Raw genomic sequence first — 24167 nt, 5'->3', positions numbered from 1 at the left:
AGTTTCAAAGCGACGTAGGGAATTTGGATGCCCAATTGTCATTAAAATTAATGGAAATCGTGCATCCAAATCCCTTAGGCAATTTACAAATCTCAGTCCCAGTGTACAAGATAATGAAAAAGCAGGTGAAACAACTCTGCAAAGACCAGTTAGTACCTTCTCACTGGCCTATTGAGCAACTGAGCCACATTCAGCTCTGCCATTGACTTGGAGTTTGTGTGTATGGCGGAGCGGCAGGCTGAGCATTTGCCCATAGGTGGCAGCAAGATTGGTAGGGAAGCTTTTAAACTAGTAGCACAAATGGTTGGTCTATGAAGCAGGTTCATTTCTTCTGGAGGATCCCACTGGATTAGGGCTGGATTATCAAAACATCTTGGCTTCCATTTACAGGGTGGATTTGATTTAAATCACTGGTCAGGAAGACTCTATTTAATCATGGGTTTCTACATAAAAGTGCATTCTTGTTGGTTGTTATAACCTTAATACATATTCTTCACAACTCAGAGATAGATGTAGGTTTTATTTTTAGAAGGTACACACTATACATTTTTAAACAGTGATTTATTTTTAAAACTTTTCAGATTAGTTTTGCAGCTATATCAGAAAATGAATGAGTGGTTATTTCATTTACCTAAGGTAACTGAAGCAGATATTTATGAAGTTATTGGGAGGTGAACTATCTCCACTTCAACATGTTAATCATTCATATTTGGAGGGTTTTCTTGCCATGCTGTATTAGGAGGAGAACATCACCAGATAAACATTTAAATTGTTTTACTTAACTAAATAAAACAACAATGTTAAGTATTCTGGATTTTTTTTCTTCAACAGCAAACATATAATAATTTCACAAAAAAGCGTATGTCCCTCACTTCTCACATTTATCTCCAGACTTCTTCTCCTTGTCCAGATCTATTCCGCCCCCAACAATTTTCTATTCATTGAACTTTTTGAAACTTTGCACTTTTAGAGAGAGAAGTAAGGGATTGACTCTGTGTACAAAAATTTGCAGAGAGACAATAGAGTTGAGGGCTGTTATTTCTCACCTCTATATAGTTTTTTATTTTAAAACATTTTTGCTGTTAACAAGCATGTTACCTCTGGAGACACAAATCCACAGTTTGAGAACGGCAAAACTAAGCATCTCTGATGGTATCTTTTAGAGACTGAGCACTGAGTCTCAGTGGGTAGATAGAAAGATTAACCTAAATAATCTATACAGAAGCCTGTAGAACCACATAAGATTAGGTCCCTAATCCATGAATTATTGGAACTAATCTACAAAACATTTTCTTAAACATGACATGACTATATTTTCTCATACTATAGAATTAAAATGTATAATGTCTATTCCATGATGAGATATCTTTGAGCTATAATGTATCTTAATTAAAACAATCTTTAGATAGATAGATTTTTTCCCCTCAAAAAGCATTTTATCAAAAAAATCCAATTTCAATTAAAAAATCTGTTGTTTTTTTAAATTTATTTTTAAAAAATCATTGATTTTTTTCATCCACCCTGTCTATTTAGTCACCAAACCAAGCAGGTTTGTTTATAAAAGGGTTCAGCATGTTGGGTACAGTTTTGTGGAATGAGCTCCTTTAAAAACATGGCCGGTAAATGTCCCAATGGGTGTTGCTGGCTGCTGCACATCTTTGAAAATCTGGCCCTGAACTAGGGGCCTCAGTGGGAGTTCTGAGCATTTCTAAAAACCAAGCACCAAGCAAATAAATTGTAAACTGTCCCCAGGGTCGGGGGAGCCGAATGTTTTAGAATGTCAGATGGAGAATGTTCAGTCCCTGGATAGTCTGGGGTGGACGGGGGAGTGGGTTCCAAGGTTCAGATGAGTATCCCAGCTGATCAGTGGGGGCCTAATTCTAATCTCCCTTTACTTTTACGCTGATGTAACTCCAAGGGCAGCCTCCCAGTCAAGTACGAACAGCATCCAGCCCTCCTGCAGGCCACCCACAGCCACTTCATTCATGCCTCGTTCATAATACAGGTTAATTTTTAGAAAAGTACAAAATGGAAAAATCTTCCTTCTGCCTTTGCTCATATGACGCTGGTGCTTTTACCAGCTCCCTGCTCATCGTAGACACCAGGGAACAAGCCTGCATCGGCACAGAGATGAGGCAGGCTGAGCCACCTCTGTCAGCTGCGGCGTGGGAGTTCTATTGCTACATGTTCCAAATCCCAGTATAAACCAAACACAAGGAATCATCTGATTTGACAGTGTGGATGGCCCCATCCCCTCCTGTCCCTCAGCCTGGCAGCTCCAGCACTTCTCTTTCCTCCCTCCCATGTTCACACTTCAGCATAGAATCATAGAATATCAGGGTTGGAAGGGACCTCAGGAGGTCATCTGGTCCAACCCCCTGCTCAAAGCAGGACTAATCTCCAGATAGTCTTTTACCCCAGATCCCTAAATGGCCCCCTCAAGGATTGAACTCACAACCCTGGGTTTAGTAGGCCAATGCTCAAACCACTGAGCTATCCCTTCCCCCCCCTATTTTTTAATAAAGCATCCTGATTTTTTTTCCTTTCATTTTGCCCCTTTCCTCACTGTTCCCCTAGTCCACGCCGCAAAGGGAGAAGGCGGGAGAGAGGACTGGGGCACAGAGAGAGAGAGGTAGAGCTGGAGGAAATGGGAGCGGAGGTATAAGGGAGGGTCAAGATGAAGGGCTGAGAGGAGTGTTATCTGCACCAGCCAAGTCTCGTGAGCTCTCACCTAGCTTACTGTGACCACTTCCTTCCCCTCCCTCCAGTCACCCTCTCCCGCTTCTCCAAGGGCAGTCACGGCTGCTGAGCAACAAACGTGACATTTAATGCAAGTGAGCCAGCCAGCTAATTTGTATATTTGTAAATAAGCTGCATGTGACCGTAAATTTCCGTTTCTGTTTAATACACCCTTCCGCAAGCAGTGGCGAGGGTTGGACATGATGCTGTGTAAAACTTAGAAAATATGGGACTAGGGCCGGTAGGGGTGTAGGAGGTGCTGGGAACGAGAGGGCCTGGGATTGCTGGGTGAGGTTTTAGGGTGCTTGAGTTGGTGGGTGCTGGAGTATGTCAGGGGATGCTGCAGTGCCTGGGTGCTGTGGGTGTTAGGAGGGAGTGCTCTTTGGGAGGGGAGCTGAGGTCTGTCTTGGAGGGATGTGATAGCTGGAATCTGGTGGTTGAGGTGTCTCTGGAGAATAGGGGTCTGGGAGCTGTCTGGAATCTCTTTGAGGGGCAGAGGTCTGGGGTCCAGCTTGGTGGCAGAGGGGATTCAGGAGTCTGGCTGGCGTTTCTTTCAGGGACTGGAGTGTGGAGTCGGACTGGGGTCCTGCTCTTGCTGCTGCTATTGCCAGCTACCCTTACCCACTTGGATCTAGCAGCAGCCATGAGGAGACAGCCTTGTGGCCTGGTGGCCTGAAGCCATGCTCCACTTTGGCATCCATGCCCATGCACAGCTCAGCAGGGTGTGTGAAATTCAAGCTGAGCTGCGGGCAGGCATGACAGGGCTGCCAAGTGTGAGCATCACATGAGGGCAGCCCAGAACACGTTGCTTCCCTCCCGATTTATTGTCAGCCTTTCATTGCCTTCCCGGTGTCACTTCGCCTCAAACTCCCGCTGCTCCCCCTCATGGCCTGACATCTCAGCCTCTGGTCACCTCAGTGCCCTGATTTCCTCAGAGGCCTGTGCCCTTCTCCTTTGCTCCTCTCGGTTCTGTGATGCTTTCTCTTCTTGGCTTCCTGCCTCAGTTGTGCTGCTCACTATCCTGGGAACAACCTCCCTCCTTGTCCTGGTCTGCCATGTACCCCCTCTCTCCTCTCAACCTCACCTTAAACCGCTGAGGAACACTCCCCTTGCTCTCCTCACCAACAACCTTCCCCCTGCCACAGCTCAGCTGCTGGATGCTGGCTCGGGCTTATTTATTTAGCCTGGGGTGTTAATTCTTCTGACCAGTGAGGACACCAGCCATGGAGGAGGGGGAGCTGCTGAGTGTGCCCAAGCCCGGGAGACGAGACAGAGCTCCTGTCTGCTTTTAAGGAGGGGCTGAGGGGGAAGATAGATCGCCATTACTTTAACTCCCGGCTGCACTCATTACAAGGGTGAGAGAGCTGCAGGAGCTCCAATGGGGCCATGGCGTTACAGCTGCATGCTGTAGCCGTTTATTTGTCCAGCCTGGGACAGCCTCTGTCCTCACCCCAGCAGTGCGCAGAGTATAAAGATCTCATAAGGGACAGGGAGAGCAGTCCCTTAGGTGCAGGTCCAGCTGGAATCAACCCTGAGCTGTTCCATCTCACAAACTCCAGTGTCGGGGTGTGGTGCGGGCAGGCCCAAAGGGTGCATTGCTAGAGATTCTGTGCAGGCTCTGCTGTCATAGGTCTGAGCAGCTGGGGGCATCTCTAACTTGGGCTGGGTGGCCATGTCAGCCACCAGAATAGCCCAGAAGCCAGCGGGAACAAAAGCGACTACAGACCACCTTTGTTCCTTCTCTCTTGGGCTGCGTCTTTTGCGCTGCACTTCCTGCAAGTGCAGCAGAGAATTGGACACCACGTGGAGTCACTCTGGATTCACTCTGGTGTAAGTGATGTTAGAATGAAGTACGGGGAGGTGCTGTGCACCAATCCGTAGAATGTACTTAGCCTGCTTTGGGCCGAATTCCACAGCACTTACTCAGTCCTCATGCTAGTGGATCTTCTGTGGAAATTTTGCCTGAGTAAGGACAGTAGGATCTGGCCCATGATATTCCCATTGTTTTTTTTTATTCATGTCCTCAGCCCTCCCAGTGACTTCAGGCATGGGTGCTTTGGGGATGGGGGAAGCGGGCCCAGGCTCCCCTGGGACCCTAACTGGACGATAGAGGGCTGTCTGGAACAACTTTAAGTGAGTAGTGTTGCGACCTTGTCTTCCAGAACGCAATGCTACTCACTCAAATTTGGGTGGGGTGACCCCCAACCCATCATGACAGAGTGGCCAAGCATGGTTTCAGTGAGGGACATTGCAACCTGGGGCACAGGGCTGCTGCAGCGACACTCAATTTTGAGGCAGCTGGTCTGGTAAGCTGGGCCCACTGCTTAGCAAAATTCTGGTTGTGCCCCTGTCTTCAGGACAAATCATATTAACATAAGCCCGCCCCTTGGCTCCCCAGAAGGGTTGCAGTTGGCCTGTTCAGAATCTGCAGAAATTAGCATAAGGATGTGAACACAGAGAACGCTGCAGCCACACCTAGTGTAATTTAAAAAAAGAAATTGACAGCCCCGGCATTTCGAGATGGCTGGAAATCCTTTGCCAGAAACAGAGGGCGCCTTCCAAGCTCTTGTGTGTAATGAGCTTCCCTCCCCTGTCATTATCTCGTTAAATAAACTGACAGCAGGATTTTTCCTTGTAATCCATCTCCCCAGAAGCTATTGCCGATTCAGATCTGGGTGAGGCTGAGGCAGACCACGTCTCATGTGTTTCCACTGCCAGTTGTCATATTGTATACCTGATGGTCTGAGTCTTCCAGCATAATAATCATGCTTAGCATTTTCTGGTCTCAAATCTGTCCTCACTTACACCCGAGCAATCTCACTGATTTCAGTGCAGGAAAGGATCTGTGTTCAGATTTCAGCTTTCCTCTTTCTCCAGATATTACTGAATCCATTAATACTCCAGACACTCCTATGTACCAGTCATCCCCATTTCAGAGAAAAGGAGACTGAGGCAGAGAGATGCTAGGTGAATCCAGAGAGTTGGTTTCAGTGTCATTTTCAGAACCCAGGAATTCCTGGCTCTTAGTCCTCTGCACAGATTGCTAGGCCACATGGCTGTCTCCTGAGATAACTTTATGATGTACTTTTCCCCATCTCAGAGCATGGATGACATCTTCAGGCAATGGGCCAAATTCCTTGGCCTCATTAATTCTGCTTTGCATACACTTTGAAGCTGGTTTAACTGGATTTCCCTTCGGTAAAGGAATCCTCCAGTAGCACAGACCTTGCTACATTGGCTCTATCTCCCCACCCCCTTGCAGCCCCGGTAGAGGAGATATGGCTGAGGAAAAGGTGATGTTGGCTTGCTTGCCCATGCACTGCACTGATCCCCAGCTGACCAAACTCCTTCTGGGGATGGGGTTGTTGGAGCAGGTGCCGATTTAAGGCTTATCTACAATGGGAAATTAACCAAAATAGCTATTGCACTTCAAAGTCACATCCTACTTTAATCCAAAATACCTTTCAAGAGTAGACGAACCTTTGAGCAGCTGTGGGGCTGAAATGGAGAGGGTGGTACACAGACAACTTGGGGTGGGGATTGATGGAGGGGTGCCAAGAGCCCCTGAGGTGTGCAGTGAGCTTGACCTACAGAAGCAATGAAGAGGGTTGCCAAACTTTCTATTGGCACAAAACCGAACACCCTAGCCCCGCCCCTTCCCAGGGGCCCCATCCCTGGCCCACCCCTCCCCTAAGCCCCTACCCCCTGCTCACTACCATTCTCACTCCCTCAGTGGCTCGCTCTCCTCCACCCTCACTCACTTTCACTGGTCTGGGGCAGGGGGTTGGGGTGCAGGAGGAGGTGAGGGCTCTAAATGGGGGTGAAGGCTCTGGCTGGGGGTGTGGGCTTGGGGGTGGGGATGAGAGTTTTGGGGTGCAGGAGGGGACTCAGGGCTGGGGCACGGGGTTACCTCAGGTGACTCCCAATCAGCAGGGCTAAGGCAGACTGCCTGCCTGTCCTGGGACACTGTGCTGCACCCCAGAAGTGGCCAGCAGGTCCGGCTCCTAGGCAGGCGGGCAGAGCAGGAAGCTCTCGGCTGCAGGCATCACCCCCACAGCTCCCATTGGTCAATTCCTGGCCATTGAGAGTGCGGAGCTGATGCTCGGGGCAGAGGCAACATGCAGACCCCTGAGGCCCCCCGCCTAGGAGCTGGACCTGCTGGCCGCTTCCGGTGCCCCAGGACAGGTAGGGACTAGCCTGCCTTAGGTCCGCAGCACTGCCAACCAGACCTTCAATGGCCCAGTTGGCGGTGCTGGTCGGAGCCACCGGGGTCCCTTTTCGAGTGGGTGTTCTGGTCGAAAACCGGACTCCTGGTCACCCTATGAAGCATGTTTGATTTCCTCTGATGTTACCTGTCTTGCCCACAAGATGTCACTAAATATTCTACCTGCAACTAAGTACCCAGTGGTTTGCCACACTTCAGCCTCATAAGCAACACCAGGAACAGAATCTGGATCAGTGCAGATTGCAGCAACAATCTGTCCAGGGAAAATTCTGATTAATTTTGAATGGTGACGTATTCCAGCCCACTGCTGCCTACAGCTAAATTGGATGTGATGGAACCGACAGGGAACTGAGGTTTGCCATCAACCAGGGTTATGTGGAGTCAGTGGCCTATAAGTAAGTTCAGTGCAACATTGATGATAATCACTTTTTTTTGCTGTCTGGCCGAGATGCGGTTTAATAGCTGTGGGACTGTGTTCTCCCCTGGCAGGAAGTGTCTACTGGATGAGTTAATACAGTAGGTGGTCTTTTCCATCTGTAACTAAAGTGATCCTGAGGATTAGAAAGGAGCAAAAAGGGGTCAACATTTGAAAATGTCCTAACAAAGCCACCCCTTTGCCAAGCATCTCGACTGAAAAACTGCTTTTATGCGGAACTCGAGGAGACTGAGTTGGGGAGACAAGAGGAAGCATTTTTCTTGCTCTCTCGAGTGGCTCAGGACTGTGAGTGCCTACCTCAGGCCAGACTGTCAGAAAACAGGGCAGATACCCCAAACTGACAGTGTGTTCTAGAATTAGGTTTCACTGAGCCAATAACAAATGTGAACTGCTGGCTCACTATTCCAGTCTTACCATGGAGTCACAGACAGTCCCCTTAGACCAGTGGTCCCCTAATCTTTTTTGTCTGGCGGGTGCCGGGCAACGAGCCACCAAGGACCGTGGCTGGTGGACGAGCATCTGCCGAAATGCCGCCCAGAAGCGGCAACATCAAAATGCCACCAACAAGCAGCATCATCCAGAGGTTTCGTCGCTGAAATGCCGCCGAAAATCAGTGGCTTTTCGGCGGTGATGCCTCTGGATGATGCTGCTTCTTGATGGCGTGTTTCGGCAGATGCGCGTCCACCAGACAGTCCGCGGGCGCACATAGATGCCCCAGCGGGCACCATGGCACCTGTGGGCACCGCACTGGGGACCACTGCCTTAGACTCTCCAGTCTATCTCGCCAGCCAGACAAACTGGACTTTGTGATAAAAGTTCACTTATACCAAAAATCCCATCACATTGAGGTTGCTTCCAGTCCCAAGAGACCAGTCACTTACCCCAGATCGATTGGCACGCTAGATCTTATACCAAAGACAATGCTGGCAGCCAATTTTATAGTAACTAACTAACTAAAGGTTTATTAGCTAAGAAAAGGAAGAGTTATTGAGAGGTTAAAGAAGGTAAAATATATGCCCAGTAAGTCACAGTTTGTCATTCCAAATGGTGACAGTGATCTAATAAACTCCCAGTTTCCCAAAAGTCTTTTCAGGGTACCCAAATTGTCTCTGGGGATCTCTGCTTTGCATCTGGTACATTTCCCTGTAGGAGTCCAAAGAGTCCCGAGATGCAGGATCTTTTCTTGAATCCATACTTACAGCTTGTTCTCACAGAAAAAAGCTGACCCCTTCTCTACCTCCGTGGGCTTTTCCTCTGACAGAGAGTAAGGAATGCGTTTTGAGTCTTCAACTTCCAATTATCTCACACACTGACCCCATGCTTTGAAATTAGCCCTTTTCTGTTAAAGTTCTTCATTTGCATTCCTCAAGGCTTCTCTCTCGTTTGATGGGTTATTTAGGTACAGGAGTAACACAATGTAAATGTTTGCTAGTACACTATAACAGGATACAGATAAATCGGGGTGACCAGCCTGAGCCTGAGAAGGAGCCAGAATTTACCAATGTACATTGCCAAAGAGCCACAGTTATACATCAGCAGCCCCCATTAGCTCCTTCCCCCAACCCCGCTCCCAGCGCCTCCCCCCCACCAGCAGCCCTGCCCAGCAGCCCCTCCTCCCCCTCCCTCCACCTCCCGATCAGCTGTTTTGTGGTGTGCAGGAGGCTCTGGGGGGAGGGGGAAGAGCGAGGGCACAGCAGGCTCAGGGCAGGGGGTGGGAAGGGGTGGAGTGGGGCCTGTGGCAGAGCCAGGGGTTGAGCAGTGAGCACCTCATGGCACATTGGAAAATTGGCGCCCGTAGCTCCAGCCCCAGAGTTGGTGCCTATACAGGGAGCCACATGTGGCTCTGGAACCACAGATTGGCCACCCCTGAGATAAATGAAAACAATTCATGTAACATCCCTGTGGTTCACTGGTCCCCAACCTTTTTGGCTGGCGGGCGCCAGCCAAAGGACCACTGCGGCGGTGGAGCACCTCTGAAATGCCGCCGAATTTTGGCAGCATTTCGGCAGGGACGCCTCTCGATGTCACTTGTCGACGGCATGCGGCATCAGCTAGAGGTGTCCCTGCCTAAATTCGGGGGCGACACCTCTCGATGACATCACTTGTCGGCGACAAGCGTCGTCATCGAGAGGCGTCCCCGCCAAAATGCTGCTGAAATTCAGCGGCATTTAGGCGGGTGCTCTCCTGGGAGCCAGGGCACAGGTGCATTAAGATGCCCCCGTGAGCGCCATGGCGCCCGCGGGCACCGCGTTGGGGACCACTGCTCTGGTTCTTACGCAGCTGAAACATCAAATACACTCTTATACATTGAACAATCACTTTGATCTATGCTGATATACATGCAAACTGGCCTGGGGCTGTGGCATAAGCTGACACCTGGTCTTCCAGCGTCATAGCATTATGTTAATGGAACAGTTAATGTGGTGAGACGCTGGCCACAGATGGTCCAGCATGAAGTGGGCGCTCCTGGGCAGCGTGTGAACCGCAGGCTGGGGGAGGCCAGCCTCCAGGCCAGCTCTGCCCCTTCCACACACTCCCACTGCCGGACACCCCCCACCCACAGCCACTGGCTCACACCTCAACCTAGTTTCCCCAGCCCCAGAGTGCCGGAAGGGTGGGCAGCACATGGCCCCAGCCTCCTCATTCCCAGAGCGCCGGGAGGTCGTGTGGCCCCAGCCCCGGAGCGCCAGCAGGGTGGGCTGCCACACAGGGGGACTGGAGCCTCACTGCTGCATGTAGAGCAAGCAGGAGCAGGGTCCTGGGAGTGGAGCCACGCCTGGCAGTTTGGAGAGGCACAGCCTCCCCCAGCCTATGATTCCTGCTGCCCATGAGGGCACTGATCCCCTAGATAAAACCTGCTGCGCTTTGGGGGCAGGGCCAAGGCAGGATGGGTAAGAGCAAAGAACTTCCTGCTCTGCGTTGCTCATGCCAGTTTCTGGGTGGCAATGACCCATATTAACCCCTGGCTGCAGCTCCCTTCTGTGACTGCCACCGAGCTGCAGCAGGAGGACCCAGCTAAAGATGGCTCCTCTAGACCAGACCGCCAAGTTGGGGAGAGAGGGGGGCCTGTAGGGCAGGAGCTGTGGGAGGATGGTGAGGACTCTTCCACAGAACCCATGGGGTTTGGCAGGCCCCACCCCCGAAGGGATAATTCCCTGGAAACTCCCCAAGGAGAAGGCCACAGAGTTTACCTTCCGGCAGGAGTGATGTGGAGCACAATCCCCGCTTAGGCAGATCTCCCCTTGCCTCAGGAAGATCAGAAGGAGTGCTGCAGGGTTTAACCCTTTACTGGTTTGCAGTCAGGACCAAACAGCTGATTTTATCAAGGTGGGCGGGAGGGACTTGCCAAAGACCCTTAGCTGCAATTACAGGATGAGACACTTGCAGTAAAAACCCTAGCGTTTTCACTCACTTATTGCCGTCCTGTTTGTCTATACTTTCACTTAAGCTCTTTTCCGCACCAATGGAAGTCAGTGGAAAGAATCCCATTAACTTTAATGGGTTTTGGATTAAATTCTTATTCCTCCGCATAGCTGCAGAGCTGCTAATCCGGAAACCTGGTTTGGGGACTGAACTGGGGATTCATGCTTTGCCCAGTGGATCCTAGACCCATCAGAAGAGTGACGAGCCTGATTGCTAAGTTACTATCCTACGCTATGTACGTTACTACATTACTCAATCCAACGCGGAATTAAGCCACTAATGTAACAGGAAAACCAGGGATAAGCATGAGCCACAAAGCTGAGTTCTCCACCCAGACTTCTCTTAAGTTTGGGGGGAGGTTGGATCCTGGGTTTGGATCCAAGAGGTGGGGGCTAGGCATGAATGTGACCTGGAGGTCCCTGAGGCAGGCCTGGGCCTGTACAGGGGTGTGTGTGTGTGTGTGTGTGTGTGTGTGTGTGTGTGTGTGTGTGTGTGTGTGTGTGTGTGTGTGTGTGTGTGTGTGTAAAACGTAGCTGTTCTGCCTGGATGATTGAGCAGTTAATAAAGGGATGGACAGATAGTAAGCAGAACTGGTTGATTAGTTTAAAGCACTCCTTTTTCAGTATTTTTGTGAATGAAAGCCCCAAAGCCTGGTTTGTTCCTGGAATTCTATTATTCAAATATTATTTAATATTTAGCATCCAGATGCCCTAGTCAGGTTCAGCATCCACATCCCATTATGCACAAATACGTAGGGAGACATGGTTTCTGTCCCAAAGAGCTTACCTGCAGTCCTGGTTGGTGACTATGTCTGTGAATCACGAAAACTTCACAAATGAGCACTTGAAGCAGAGGCAGAGAGGTGAAGTGACTTGGCCAAGGTCACACAACCGTTCAGTGGCAGAGCCAGGAACAGAACCCCTGGGCCAGATTCTTAGTGTAAATTGGCATAATGGAGCTACATTGATTTATACAAACTGAGAATCTGTCCCCAGGTCTCCTGTGTCCCAGTCTGGAGCCTTATCCACAGGATCACACTGCTTCTCGGTGAGGAACATGCTACCGTTTCATGACATGCTGCATTGGCTGATCCTCTGCTCTCGGGACGTTTCTAACCTCTTGAAAACTTCTCTTATTTGCAGGAGGCAGAGGGAAGGATGGGGCACCCATTATAACTTTCCCAGAGTATGCAGGGTTCAGCGATATACCCAACGAGGATTTTCTGAACGTTGTGACGTATTTAACCAGCATTCCCAGGTGAGCTGAATCACAAAGGCCTGCTGTCTCCCTGCAGCTTCACTTCCTGAGTGGGTCATTGTTTTACTTTGTGTTCACTGTTTTAGAACTTCTGAGAGGTTGCAGTCTGGTGGCCGTGCAGAACCAGGTCATCCAGCATGGAATTCACTCCTCTGCTAAAGACCAGCTCACGCCATAAGCACGACTTATGTCCCACTTCAGTCGTGCATAGGCCTGGATCTGGTCTTCTGTATATGAGTGAATTTCACCCACACAGAACAGGTACAGCACAGGCTTCCCCCAGGCAGCCCTGCCCTCTCATCCACGCACAACAGAGGAAGAACCAGAGCTGACTCTGGATGTGTGCTTTATGGCAAGATTACAGAAGGGGGGAAACTGCCAAGGGCGAGACTGGTTCACCGTAAAGCCTTGCTACTCTGCAGTTTGTTAATTCACCCTCAGCAACTGTCTTTCCCTACTTCCCAGCACAGAGTGAGTAGCAGAGGGCTATAGTATGGTCTTTACATAATATACTATAACAGTGCAGCTATATGTACTAGAACAATTTTGCTGCCAATGTTATAGCATTGGCAGTAGATTGGGAGCAAAATGGAAGGCAAAGTCAAGGGAGACATCTAGGTAGAAAACAATTGACCAGGAAGAGGGTGCACGCTATTAGATTGTGGGGAAGGTTACATATGGTTCCACCAGGTAGCGTACAGTGCATTTTGAAAAGAAATACATTCTGCTTGTCGAGAGGTTCAGCGTATAAAACGCTTCATTGCCACAGAGCAGAAGACAAAGATTGATCAGTATCCGTTCCAGGCAGAGGAGCAGGTTCTCCCTTTACAGTGTTAGTGTAGTGGGGCGGCTGCCCCGCTCCAAGATAAAAGCTGGCCCTGATAAGAGGGTTGCGGCTGGAAAAAGCAGTGAGAGCAGCGGAGTGAGTAGCTGACCACCGGTGTGGCCAGCTCAGTCAGGCCCCAGCTAGCCCTGCTAAGAGGGCTGTGGGCCAGAAGCTGGAGGAGTCCCACTCTAGCCCTGGAGTGGGAAGGGCTGCCTGCCTGAGAGCAGGGTACCTGAAGCAGAGCAGTGCTGGGGAAGGGCAAGAGGCGCTGGGGAGCTCCAGCCTGGTAAACTCCCAGGCTGCAGGTCTTCAAAGGTACTGGGGCTACAGAGGTGCAGCCTGGGTATAGGCAGAGGCAGCTGGTCCTAACCCCTTGCCAATGATGAGTGGCCATTACACAGCAGTCTGCCCCTGTGAATGGGGGGACTAGATGAACAACTGGCAGCAGCCACTGAGGTGAGGTGGGTTTAGGGTTGTGGGTTCCCCTGGGAGGGGAGACCCAGAGTGTGGGGGTACTGCTAGGGCAGAACCCCAAGGGAAAAGGGCACTGGGGTCCGGTAGGGACACGGGGCCTGAGGCAGGCGAGACACTGGCCAGCAGAGGGTGCTCCAAGGCTGAAAAAGAGCTAATTCCCAAGATGACCAGCAGGAGGTGCTGTGCCGATGAGTCATTGCTTCGCTGCAGTCAATTTCTGCGTGTCCTGGAGAATTCATTAGCAGGTTCCATGTTAATCAGGCAGAGAAGGTCTGTGATCACCAAATAAAATGAATGACCTCCTTCCAATCAGAGCATAGGCATAACTAATCCTGTATGACTTTTTCTAAATCCCCATGTGAATTACTGTACTTCTGTAATGTGTTCTATGTATAGAACATGCAAAAGGGGTGTGTGTCTGTTGGCACAATGTCATTATTTATAAGTATGTGCTCACCTGGCAAGCCTCGGGCACGTTTACACGATTCATTGTCACACATGTAATACCTTGCCCCGGGTGGGTTGTGAGCAGTAGGAAGTGAACCTAGAACTTCAAGTGTGAGATGCTACGCCCAGATGCTATACCCTGAGCTGAGACACCCAGATTTCCTAGCAAAGGCTGTAGTAGGCTCTTTAAACTCTATGTATGGCCCCGCTACCACTAGAGGGGGACAGAGAACCATAATGAGTGGGCGTGGGTTACGCCCACCTCCCACCTCGCTATCTGGAATAAAGAGCTTCAGTTGAAAGTCTTTTCTTAACCCCTTCAGTCCATATCCAGAATTCCCTTTCAGCCCAGATCAGCCAAATGCTTAAACTAACCAATGAGCATTGCCCCTTTTCTAATGGATCCTCAAACCTGGCATCTCTTAGGGTATGTCTACATCTCAAAAAACCCAACCCAAAACAAGAAAAAACAAACCCCCGGTCTTGAGTCTCAGAGCCCAGGCTCCAGCCTGAGTGTCAAGTCTACACTGCTATTTTTAGCTCCGTAGCACAAGCCCAAGTCAGTTGACTCAGGCTCTGAGACTTGCTGCCGTGGGGTGTGTGTTTTTGGCAGCATAATCATACCCTTAAGGGAAGTGTCTTCAAGAACCAAAAGCTCATCAGAGTTCAAATCTCCACACCGTCAGCAGGAGTGCCTCTGCTGATCTTGTGTGTTGGGATATTGTACAGAGAGATGGGGAGTCTCTTAGATAGCGAAAATCCAGGCTTCACACGGCTGACTGTGTACTCATTTACTTTGGAGGCAAGTTTGATATTACCTGTCATGTACTATATGCTTCAAATCTCTCTTTCTAATGAATCAGTCTGTCCAGTGCACTTCTGTGACCTGGGAGGTAGAGAGAGTCCAGTGTGAGCTTTTCTTAACAACCTTTTTGAGAGTGGGGATCTGTTTATTGTATGATCTGCCCATGTAAATACTATTGTTTTGCCTCATTTTCTTCCTGATTTCCTGCCCTCCTCGCTCAATGCCAAGTGCCACTGAGAACCTGCACAGGTTTCTATTTGTGTGTACTAAATTGAAATGATATCGTTTGGTGACACCGTCTCTATTTCCCTGTCTAAGTTAAGACTTTCAATCTGCCCCTGGCTTACTACAAACAAGACATACAAATATTATTGTATCATCTTGCCGACGACAGGTGATATCGTCCTGAACACTGAGATTAAATGGAAGGTTATGCAGCACGTGTCTGACTCCATGCCGTGGCCCACATGCCTTTGTCAAGTATCATTTTAACACGCACATGTACCCCCCGCGACATCCAAACCTTACTTCTTTTATCAGACCGTCATGGCTTCTCAGACATCAGTAGTAACCAAGGTTACCGGCCTGCATCCCTGTCAGTAGCTTCAGCCACCTTAACCACATGTCACTGCTTTGCAAAGGTCTGCTCTGATGACCTTGAGCTAGGCAGATGATGCCTTCATTTTTCCTCCATGATGTTTACTCTGCTCTGCTTTCCCTGCAGCATTTGGTTTCTAATCTTCCCCACTTCCCTCCTTTCCTTCCTCTTCTGGATCGTGCTAACTTACCGGTCTTCTCCATTTTCACCCGTTTCTTCTCAAACAGTGATAACAGGACATGGAGGCAAATGATGTACACCACAGTCACTAACTAAACAGAACACGGGGTGGCCTGGTTCTTCTTTAAACTAATGGGTGTACATTACAATTAGGCTCATTTTTATAGAAATCCCTTACTGAATTTCCCAAACCAGCTCCTATATAGGTAACAGCACAATTCAGTATGTGTGACCTGCGAGCTTTCTTGAGAAATATGGCAATCACAAGTTTCATTCATTGCTATCTGCTTTGTCTCTCATTTCTGTCCATCTAAGCAGGACTGCTTAGTAAACTGTTTTATTCCAACATCAACATGTTGGTAACTTCCACAAAGATATGTCCGCTTTTCAAACATTTTGTTATAAATCACTCGTTTCTGTGGAGTTACCCCAAATATGAATTTGGCTCTGTATGTCAAGTTAGAGCTATTGGTGCCTGAAGGATGTACAGCTATTGCAAGCTGGCTAAGTGAAGCTAAACTGAGAAGACAGAATATGATGCTGATGGCAATGATGTATTTTCTCTGTTTCTTTGGGATAGAGCCATTTGATTTCTCTGAAATAACATCCTAGTACATTCCACCTGGATGCTGCTTTAGCACATCTTTCAAGGCAGAAAAATACAGAGTGCTTTGCAGGGCTAGATTTTCTAAGGGCCTCCAAAAATGTACTTCTTGAGGGGAGAATATCCTTAATTTTTTAGTAATGCAAGTTGCATTGACTTAAATGCCAAAATCTCAGTGTTTTATTAATAGACCTATTATACATATCAGTACTGGTTGGAATAATACATTATAAATTATACTGATTGCGAGTTATGGCTTTGTTTTAATTGAATAATTATTCACAAATAAACATTTTAGTTATCTGAGCTGCTCTGGTAAACAAAGGATGGCCATAATGGTCCATCTAACCCAGTATCCTGTCTGAGGCTGCCGGGTTGTTTTGATGAGCATTGTGTTTTGACAGCATTTAGCACCAGAAACGTCAAATGTCTGCCTTTCAAATTAGCCTCAGCCTGGGTATTGCTTTCAGAAGAAGAATTTAAAATATCTGCTAATGAGTATTGGCTTATCTTTAACAAAGCACATTGCTGATCTACTAAATGGAGCTGGGATGGATCAATAAGGGTCAATTTCTAGGTAGCTTAATCACTAGGCCAGTGGATTGAACCCAGCCCAGGTCAGCACTGTTAACTAAATTTTGTTATCTAAAAGGCTTCTCAGTGCCCAGGGCCGGCTCCAGGGTTTTTGCCGCCTCAAACAGCATTAAAAAAAAAGCAAAAAGCCGCAATCGCAATCAGCTCTACCGGCGCTGCTTCAGTCTTCGGCGGCAATTCGGCGGCAGGTCCTTCACTCCGAGAGGGAGTGAGGGATCCACCGCCAAATAGCCGGACCTGCTGCCCCTCTCCGTTGGCCGCCCCAAGCACCTGCCTGCTGGGCTGGTGCCTGGAGTCGGCCCTGTCCTTGCCCCTTTATAATGAAAGAGAAGAACTTCAAGGTTGTTCAGTTTGCAGCAGCTGCTGGGTATTAGCTTTGTGCACGTCAGCGAGTCCGCGATGGTGCCCTCGAGTGGCAGGAATAAGAAAGGACCAGCTACTGTAGCAAGCTAAGGAAGTTCTCCCTGCACACGTTCCAGCAGGTCTGTGGTTCCCTAAGCTGAAAAATCAGGGTTTTGGCCCCTACGTATGTGCGAGATCAGTAAGTAATTGCATATGTTCTGTGCAGCACGTAGATTGGTTACATCGAGCGGTTATTTGAGGATTTGTTTCCTTTCCACAGTGGCCTGAGTGTTTCTTTACAAGCTACTAAACAAAAGAGAAAAAATGAATGTGCATTAAACACACAAAGGAGGGAGTACACCGCTACCCTGATATAACGCGGTCGTGGGGAGCCAAAAATCCCTACCGTGTTATAAGTGAAACGCTGTTATATCGGGGTAAAGGCGGCAGGGCTGCAGCCGTGATTTAAAGGGCCCAGGGCTCCCCACAGCAGCCCATGGCCCTCTAAATCGCTGGTGGGTCCCGCTGCCGCAGCTCCAGGATAGCAGCAGCAGGGCTCCGGCTGCTGCGGGGAGCCCAGGCCCTTTAAATCGCCAGTCCAGCCATGCTGCTGCAGGCCTGGGGTAGCAGCAGCAGGGCTCCAACGGTGACTTAAAGGGCCCCGGGGCTCCCCACAGCAGCCAGAGCCCTGGACCCTTTAAAGCGCCCCCGGAACCCCGCTGCTACCGCGCTATATGCGAACCCGTGTTATATCGGGTTGCATTATAGCAGGGTAGAAGTGTAATTTGAAATGATGTCACAAGGCCTTTCCACAGGCCAGGTGTTACAGTGTTTCTAATTCAAGCAGGAACTGTGCTAATGAGGATGTTCTATGAACAGTGCTGCTGAAGGGGCCTCTTCTCTTGCCGTATTGTCAGACATAGCCCTGAAAACCTTCCCTCACCTGAAGTTACTATAACTTTCTAAACTTTTTTGTTGGCCCTGTCACTCCCCACGTGCTCACCTCCAACCTCTCCATTTCCACTATGGAGGCATTCAGTATGCTCGGGCCAAAGAGCTTGCTGGACGTTAGGACTGTAACCCAATTTCCCGGCATTCCATCTGTGGTGCAGCAGCATCAATCATTGTGGCAGAGAGACACAGTCAAACCACACATCCTTGCACCTCTCCATCTGATCTGACAGGGTGCCTGTGCATAGAGACTGGACGCAGCATTCCAGCTGGAAGTTGATAGCTGATTTGCCCAAATGCATCGGGACTGACAAACTGTTACAGGGGTTTCTAGTCCCATTTGGCTGAAAGGTTTGGTAAGATCAAACAGTGCCAGTGCGCAGATCTGGGGTTAGTCATCCCCCCACCCACTTCTTGTAACAGTTTAGCAACAAACCAAATGTCAGTGGTGCTTCTTTTCCGCTCTAAAGCAACTGCACACTAGAGTCTTTCTCGAAAGGCCTGGCTAGCTATTGACAAGAAACAACTGGGGAGTATTTTTGTTGCATGTGAGAGGCAGAAGGTACTTCAGTAATTGCTACAGCCACTACCCTTCTTCTGCATTAATAGATTTTCAGGCTGTTTGTTGACTTATTTAAAGAAAAAAGAAAATCTTTCTATGTTTTAAAAAGTTTTCTGGCCTTTGAATGTCCTAATTCTCATCAGAGGATAGCAGTAAAAGCCACTGATCTGGGGGACGGGGTCGCTCAGGGATCCTTCCTGGGCTTAGTATTAATCCTAGCGACAATCACTTATACAGCATCATAACAATGCATGGCACTTTTGCTTCCAGTTTGCTGGTTTGCATCCTGCACTGGATAGGTTGTGGTTCAAAATGGTTACCATCCGATGGCTCTTTGGTGACTTATGTGACGCAGGTGGGGTGGTGGTAAGTCAGGCGATCTCATCATAAAACCACCCGCAAGACTCGCCCCCATGGCCTGCCTCCTGCCCATCACTCCCTGATTCCCTGGGAGAGCCACACAGTGCTAGCAGAGCAGCGTGGGAGCAGCCCTTGTGCTCTCCAGAGCATGGATCATGCAAGGAGGATTCAGGTGATCCCTCCAGGACGCGACTGAGGCATGCTGGTGTGAGGAAGCTTTCACTTCTGCCTCCCATGCTGTGCTCAGTCTTGGACTAGGCGAGAAGATTTCAGTCTCGGGGACAAATTTATCTAGCACCTTTCCCTGCACTCGTACGAGGGCCAGGCAGCATTTGGCCCTTTGATTGCAACGTTCTTTGGAGCAGGGTAATAAGCTCTTTCTCTTCTCATTTGCCTAGCGCAAATCGCTAACAACACACGTACCCGTTCATGCCTATGAGTGGTCCCGCCAGGTCATGATCCCCTCCAGGACACTGGTGTGAAGAAGCTTTCACTTCTGCCTCCCATGCTGTGCTCAGTCTTGGACTAGATGAGAAGATTTCAGTCTCGAGGACAAATTTATCTAGCACCTTTCCCCAGTAAAACTAATTATTTGACTCTAGGTGTGTGTTGAGGGGTGACTGGTGGAATCTGAGTGATGCCTTTAATATTGAGCCATTCCTTGGAGCACATTAGTGACTAAGTTGTAAGCAACTGCCTTGTTTGTTTCAGTCCTGTCTGGTTTGCGCCCCAGATCTGTCGTGATTCTGCGGTAAGACTCTTGGTTTGTGACACTGGGGGAGGTGCTGCCTGTGCACTGCAGGGGAAACTCGCTTACTCACTGAAAAGTCTCCACGCTGCTCAAGGATACCCTGAGCTCTCTTGGCCGGCAGGGTGAGAGTAGCAGTCCCCCAGGAATACTGGGCGTGCCTGCACCTCACAGAAGTGGGCTCCGTGCTGGCCCTGAATAGGCAGTTCTGCAGTTCCACACATTTGGTAGCTCAGCACCCGCCTGGAGGGACTGTAGCCACAGTTCTAGCCCGTATGCTGACATAACATCCACTGAATGGCTTGCAGCCCCACTGCCTGCCTGTGAGTTGGGTGGGTGTGAGACTCCAGTCTCCTTAACTCCCGCTTTGTCACTAATTATTTGGGTATCCTGTGGGGGAAAGGTAAATTCCACTCCTTGTGAGAGATAAGTGCACTTGTCCGTCATCAGCATCTTAGGGGAATGAAGCAAATTGCCTAGGCATGAAGATGGGTATCTAATAACTTGAATTATTTTGCAAAGCAAGGAAGATCTGTACTTCCACTTCAGGCCCAGTACAAAGCCATATGTGATCCTAAACTGTTCACATCACCGAATTTTGGCAGCCAGTAGCAAGGCAGCCGAGAGATATAACGGATAAAATATTCATGTTTTGGGGAGGCTGCTAACCTGGTTCTGGAAGGAGGAAATTTGCTGGCTTGCCTGCACGCGCAAATCAGTGCCACTTATTCACGCTCTCGACTGTACACTGCATTTTAATCATGGGCTTGGACTGTGACACAGAGGAGGCTGGGTTGTGCTGCAGCACAGTTACTCGGAACTGGTCCACCCCCATGTAACCCAGCATCCCTCTTTCATCTATTTTGCAGTCTGGAGGCTGCCAGCATTGGATTCATCATCGTTATAGACCGACGACGGGACAAATGGAGTGCGGTAAAGGCATCCCTGACACGGATAGCTGTAAGTGCCCGGCGTTTGTGTTTACTGCCATTTGCCTTCCAGACATTAGAACTCTCCACTGCCTCTTCAGCACAGCGAACGATCTCCTGCACTCCTTTTTAGCTATTCATGCAGCATCTTCCCCACCCTGGAGTTCTGTGCCAAACTCGCATGTTAACTGGCAGAGACAGTTTAGCCTGTAATAATGAATGCGACCGCCTTGTGTCCTGCTAAATTAGAATGCGAGGCCATTCGCTGGGATGACTGTGTGACAAATTGTAATGATTTAAAGTGGGCTGCTCAAGATGAACGAGGTAACAGATAGTCCCTGTGCTACTAGGAATGGCAAAGGGGCCCACGGGAGACATCTCTAAAGGCTCATGTTTTCTTGACAGCAGATCTGATAGAAACTCTTTAATGCTGCTTCTTGCTTTCACTGGAGAGAGTCAGATGTAAGAAAGTGATTGTTAGCACTGATGAGCAGCAGATGAATATATGTATTTTATATAACATGCACTGTATGCTTATGTGCAATACTTAATTCTAACGTCTATAGAATTAGAATTAGAGTTTAGACTATCTGGGTGTCTGAGTTTGATTTAAGTTAATTCCTGGGGATGCAGAATCTCTTAACAGATTTTTTTTCCATTCCTTGCTCTGTTCAGCTGCCTCCATGGTCCCCGGAGGACCATGTAACACAGACAAATGTCACAGGCTGGTTGTTGTGAACATGGCCACATGTCTGGGGAAGGTGGTGTGTGCCTATCTGAACAAACCCTGGGGGGTAAATAAAACCTTTCCAAGATATGAAGGGTAGATCTGGTCTTTTAATGTGCATATGTCACCCGCCGCCTATACTGCAGGATTTCTCAATCCGTGGGTCAAAGCTGGGTCACCAGAATGTATCAAAGGGTTGAACGGGAAGCCTGGGTGTATGTCAGGTCTGTCCCTGAGGGGTGGGAGGCTCTAGGGGGTGAGGTGAGGTCCAGAGACCCTGGGAAGGGTTTGCAGAGCCTGCCCACACTCACCCCGCAGCAGTGGCTCCAGTCCTGAGGGGTGACTGGGCTTGGCTCTCTGCTCTGGGCATTGCAGCCTGGTGCACACGGTGGCAGCGGTTTGGACCAGCTGCTCCTCAGTCATGATGATAAGGGTGTGGGGGTGTCAGCTGAGTAGCCAAGGCATTATGTGACTCGCACAGATTTGGCCTGGATAGCCCCCGGTCAGGTGGGCCGGGCCAAACCTGAGTGGCGCTGGGACCCCAGAGGTCACAATGCCCGAAGCAAGGAGTCAAGCTCAGCAGGACAGGAGCAGCCACTATAGTACACACTGTGTACTTATTACATTAGTGTGTGTTACGTATTGTGGATAAGAAATATTTAGTATGCCAGATTTTTTTGTACCAAAGCTATTTACTGGGTTGCAACAGGCCATCTAGGTTTGCAAATGGGCCCTAAGCCCAGAAAGATTGAGAACCACTGCGGTACTAGATGGAATGCCAGCCTTGCTCAAATGTGTGCGACTATGTCGCCCCCTAGTGGCTCCAGTCTAACGAAGAGAGAAGCCCTGATACTATAGTAGCTTCAGGGAGATTCTCCTTTAGTTCAAGTGGCCTGCAAATGTCTGGGTTCTTTGATGCAGAAGGTTCTGAGTTGTGTCCTCGCTATCTGCCCATTTTTGGTAATATCTAGTTGTGGTGCCAAAGCCCACTGAAGCCAGTGGGAGTCATTCCACTGACTTCAGTCAGCGATGGGCCAGGAGCATGGTGGGCGGAACAGATGACAGCCATGCAGTCGGGTCAGCTCCAGAATCGTCACACCACCCCCCATCACTACTTGCTTCCTGAGGAATTTCTGAGGCAGAAGGTATCCAAAATGGTGCTGTGCTGCTTTGTGGGCCTGAGGTTTAATTGCTACGCTCTGTAACATTTGCATGCTCTTTCCAGGGAGCTTTTCCGGGGAACCTGCAGCTGGTCTTTGTCCTGCGGCCCTCCCGCTTTATTCACAGGACAATCGCTGACATCGGCATTAAACTCTATCGAGATGACTTTAAAATGAAGGTACCGGTAAGCATGCACTTTTTGTCCCCGTGTTCTCTGTGTTTCTGTGTCTTCTGTTGCTTAGTGTCAGCCAACTTCTCTTTTAACCCTGTTGTTGCAGGTTAATTGCACCGGCAATCAGGGCTCCACACACCAACAAGCAGGCCTGGGCGTAGGTCAATTATTAAAAACCCCGGAAGAAACTCAGACAAGATCAAACAAGCCATGAGGAGGGCAGGGGGATTTTCAAATTAATCCCGCTGTCTTGATCAAATGGTTTCTTTGGTCCCTTTTTTTGTGTGTCAGGGATAGATTCACATATTGGGGAGAGAGAGGGTAAATGAGTTGTAACCTTTGCACTGGTTTGTTTAAATAGTGTGTATTGATTCTGCTACTATCAGCCACAATAATACTGATGGGTTAACCATGAGAAGCCATGGGAGCTGCCATAAGATGAAAAATGGACATGACTTCACATCAAAGTGCAGTCTTGCTCTGAAATGTGAAACTGTGTAGAATTAACACTTTCTTCCTTAATGGAGCTGTGCCCAGAGTGAATGCGGAGTGGTCTCACTTGAGTGATGAGAATTAATTTTTAGTTCTGCAGAGCTAATGCAGCTGAGAGGGAGTAAGCTGGGTTCTGTTCCATCTCGTGGATCACCCACAGATCTGTGTACGTTCCAGTAGGTTATACTTGGGCAAACCAACTGAAGACAGTGGGGTTGCAAATGTGTCACCCAGAGCCTGATTTGACCTGTAGAACCTTTGTTACAGGTCATGATGTGTGAGAAGGAAATAAACCAGCTTGACTCTCAGATCCCAGTGCAAAGCTGCCAGCTACAACAAATTGTTGTCTGTAGGCTTGTAAATGGAGAACATTTGATACAGAAATCCTTGATAATGAATCAACCTGGAAGCCCACAATATCATTGTTATGGAATCACTTTTCAGAGCAGACCTAGGCTTTCAGTCGTGTTGTCATTAAGTCATAAATGCCAGTGACCTTTTATATTAAGGCAGGTAAAAGATATTGATAATGCCATCAGCAAAGCAGTCCATCACCATAAAACCCCTATAAAATCTCCTGTCCTGATAAATACTCTTGTACTATTTTACAAGTGCTCCTTTATAAAAGCAAATACTACAAAAATGGTCCAGATACTGGGTGTTTTGGGTTGAATAGTGTAGAATAGTTTTTTTTCTTCTAGAAGGGTGTCAAGGGGGACACTCACTGCTTGGGTGCCTCCTTGTGGCTGCATGCTGCACTGCAGACTGTTTCCCACTCCTGGTGCCCCCTGTAGGTTGTCAGTCTTGTTTGGCGCATTTCAGTGGCTTAGCCCTCTGGCCAGGTCACAGAATCAAATGAGTTCCTTTTGGGGTAGCAAAGAGTTCAGCCAGAGTCAGTCTGCCCACACCAGGGTCTTCAGCCCTGGCTGTGTGCCCTTGAAATTCAGGCCTTTGCTCAGGCTTACAAATGAGCCCTGTCCCTTTCTCAGGGTGTGGGTTGGACCTGTTTCTCCCCTCCTCCCCCTGCTTCTCTGGATTTATGCCACTTTGCTGGTGCGGGAACCCGAGCCTGCCCACTACTCTGGGCTCCAACTGAGGGACCCTATACCCAGCAG

At 49.0% G+C, this 24167-nt stretch overlaps 1 protein-coding gene across 5 annotated transcripts in view; it reads left to right on the top strand.

Moving 5' to 3' along the window:
* MCF2L2 (MCF.2 cell line derived transforming sequence-like 2) overlaps positions 1–24167 on the top strand; it is a 302991-nt gene that overhangs the window by 85875 nt on the left and 192949 nt on the right. For 4 of the 5 annotated variants that reach the window (XM_050964267.1, XM_050964266.1, XM_050964263.1 and 1 more), the window contains exons 3-5: positions 11966–12080; positions 20441–20531; positions 22453–22572. In XM_050964267.1, coding sequence (XP_050820224.1) covers positions 11966–12080; positions 20441–20531; positions 22453–22572 — 326 coding nt within the window. The remainder of the gene's footprint in view (positions 1–11965; positions 12081–20440; positions 20532–22452; positions 22573–24167) is intronic. The other variant, XM_050964264.1, reaches the window with a different exon arrangement.

The sequence above is a fragment of the Gopherus flavomarginatus genome, chromosome 8 (genome assembly GCF_025201925.1).
Source record: "Gopherus flavomarginatus isolate rGopFla2 chromosome 8, rGopFla2.mat.asm, whole genome shotgun sequence".
NCBI classification, from domain to species: domain Eukaryota; kingdom Metazoa; phylum Chordata; order Testudines; family Testudinidae; genus Gopherus; species Gopherus flavomarginatus.
Note: the sequence above shows the minus strand (reverse complement) of the source record. Positions and strands in the feature narration are given on the sequence as shown.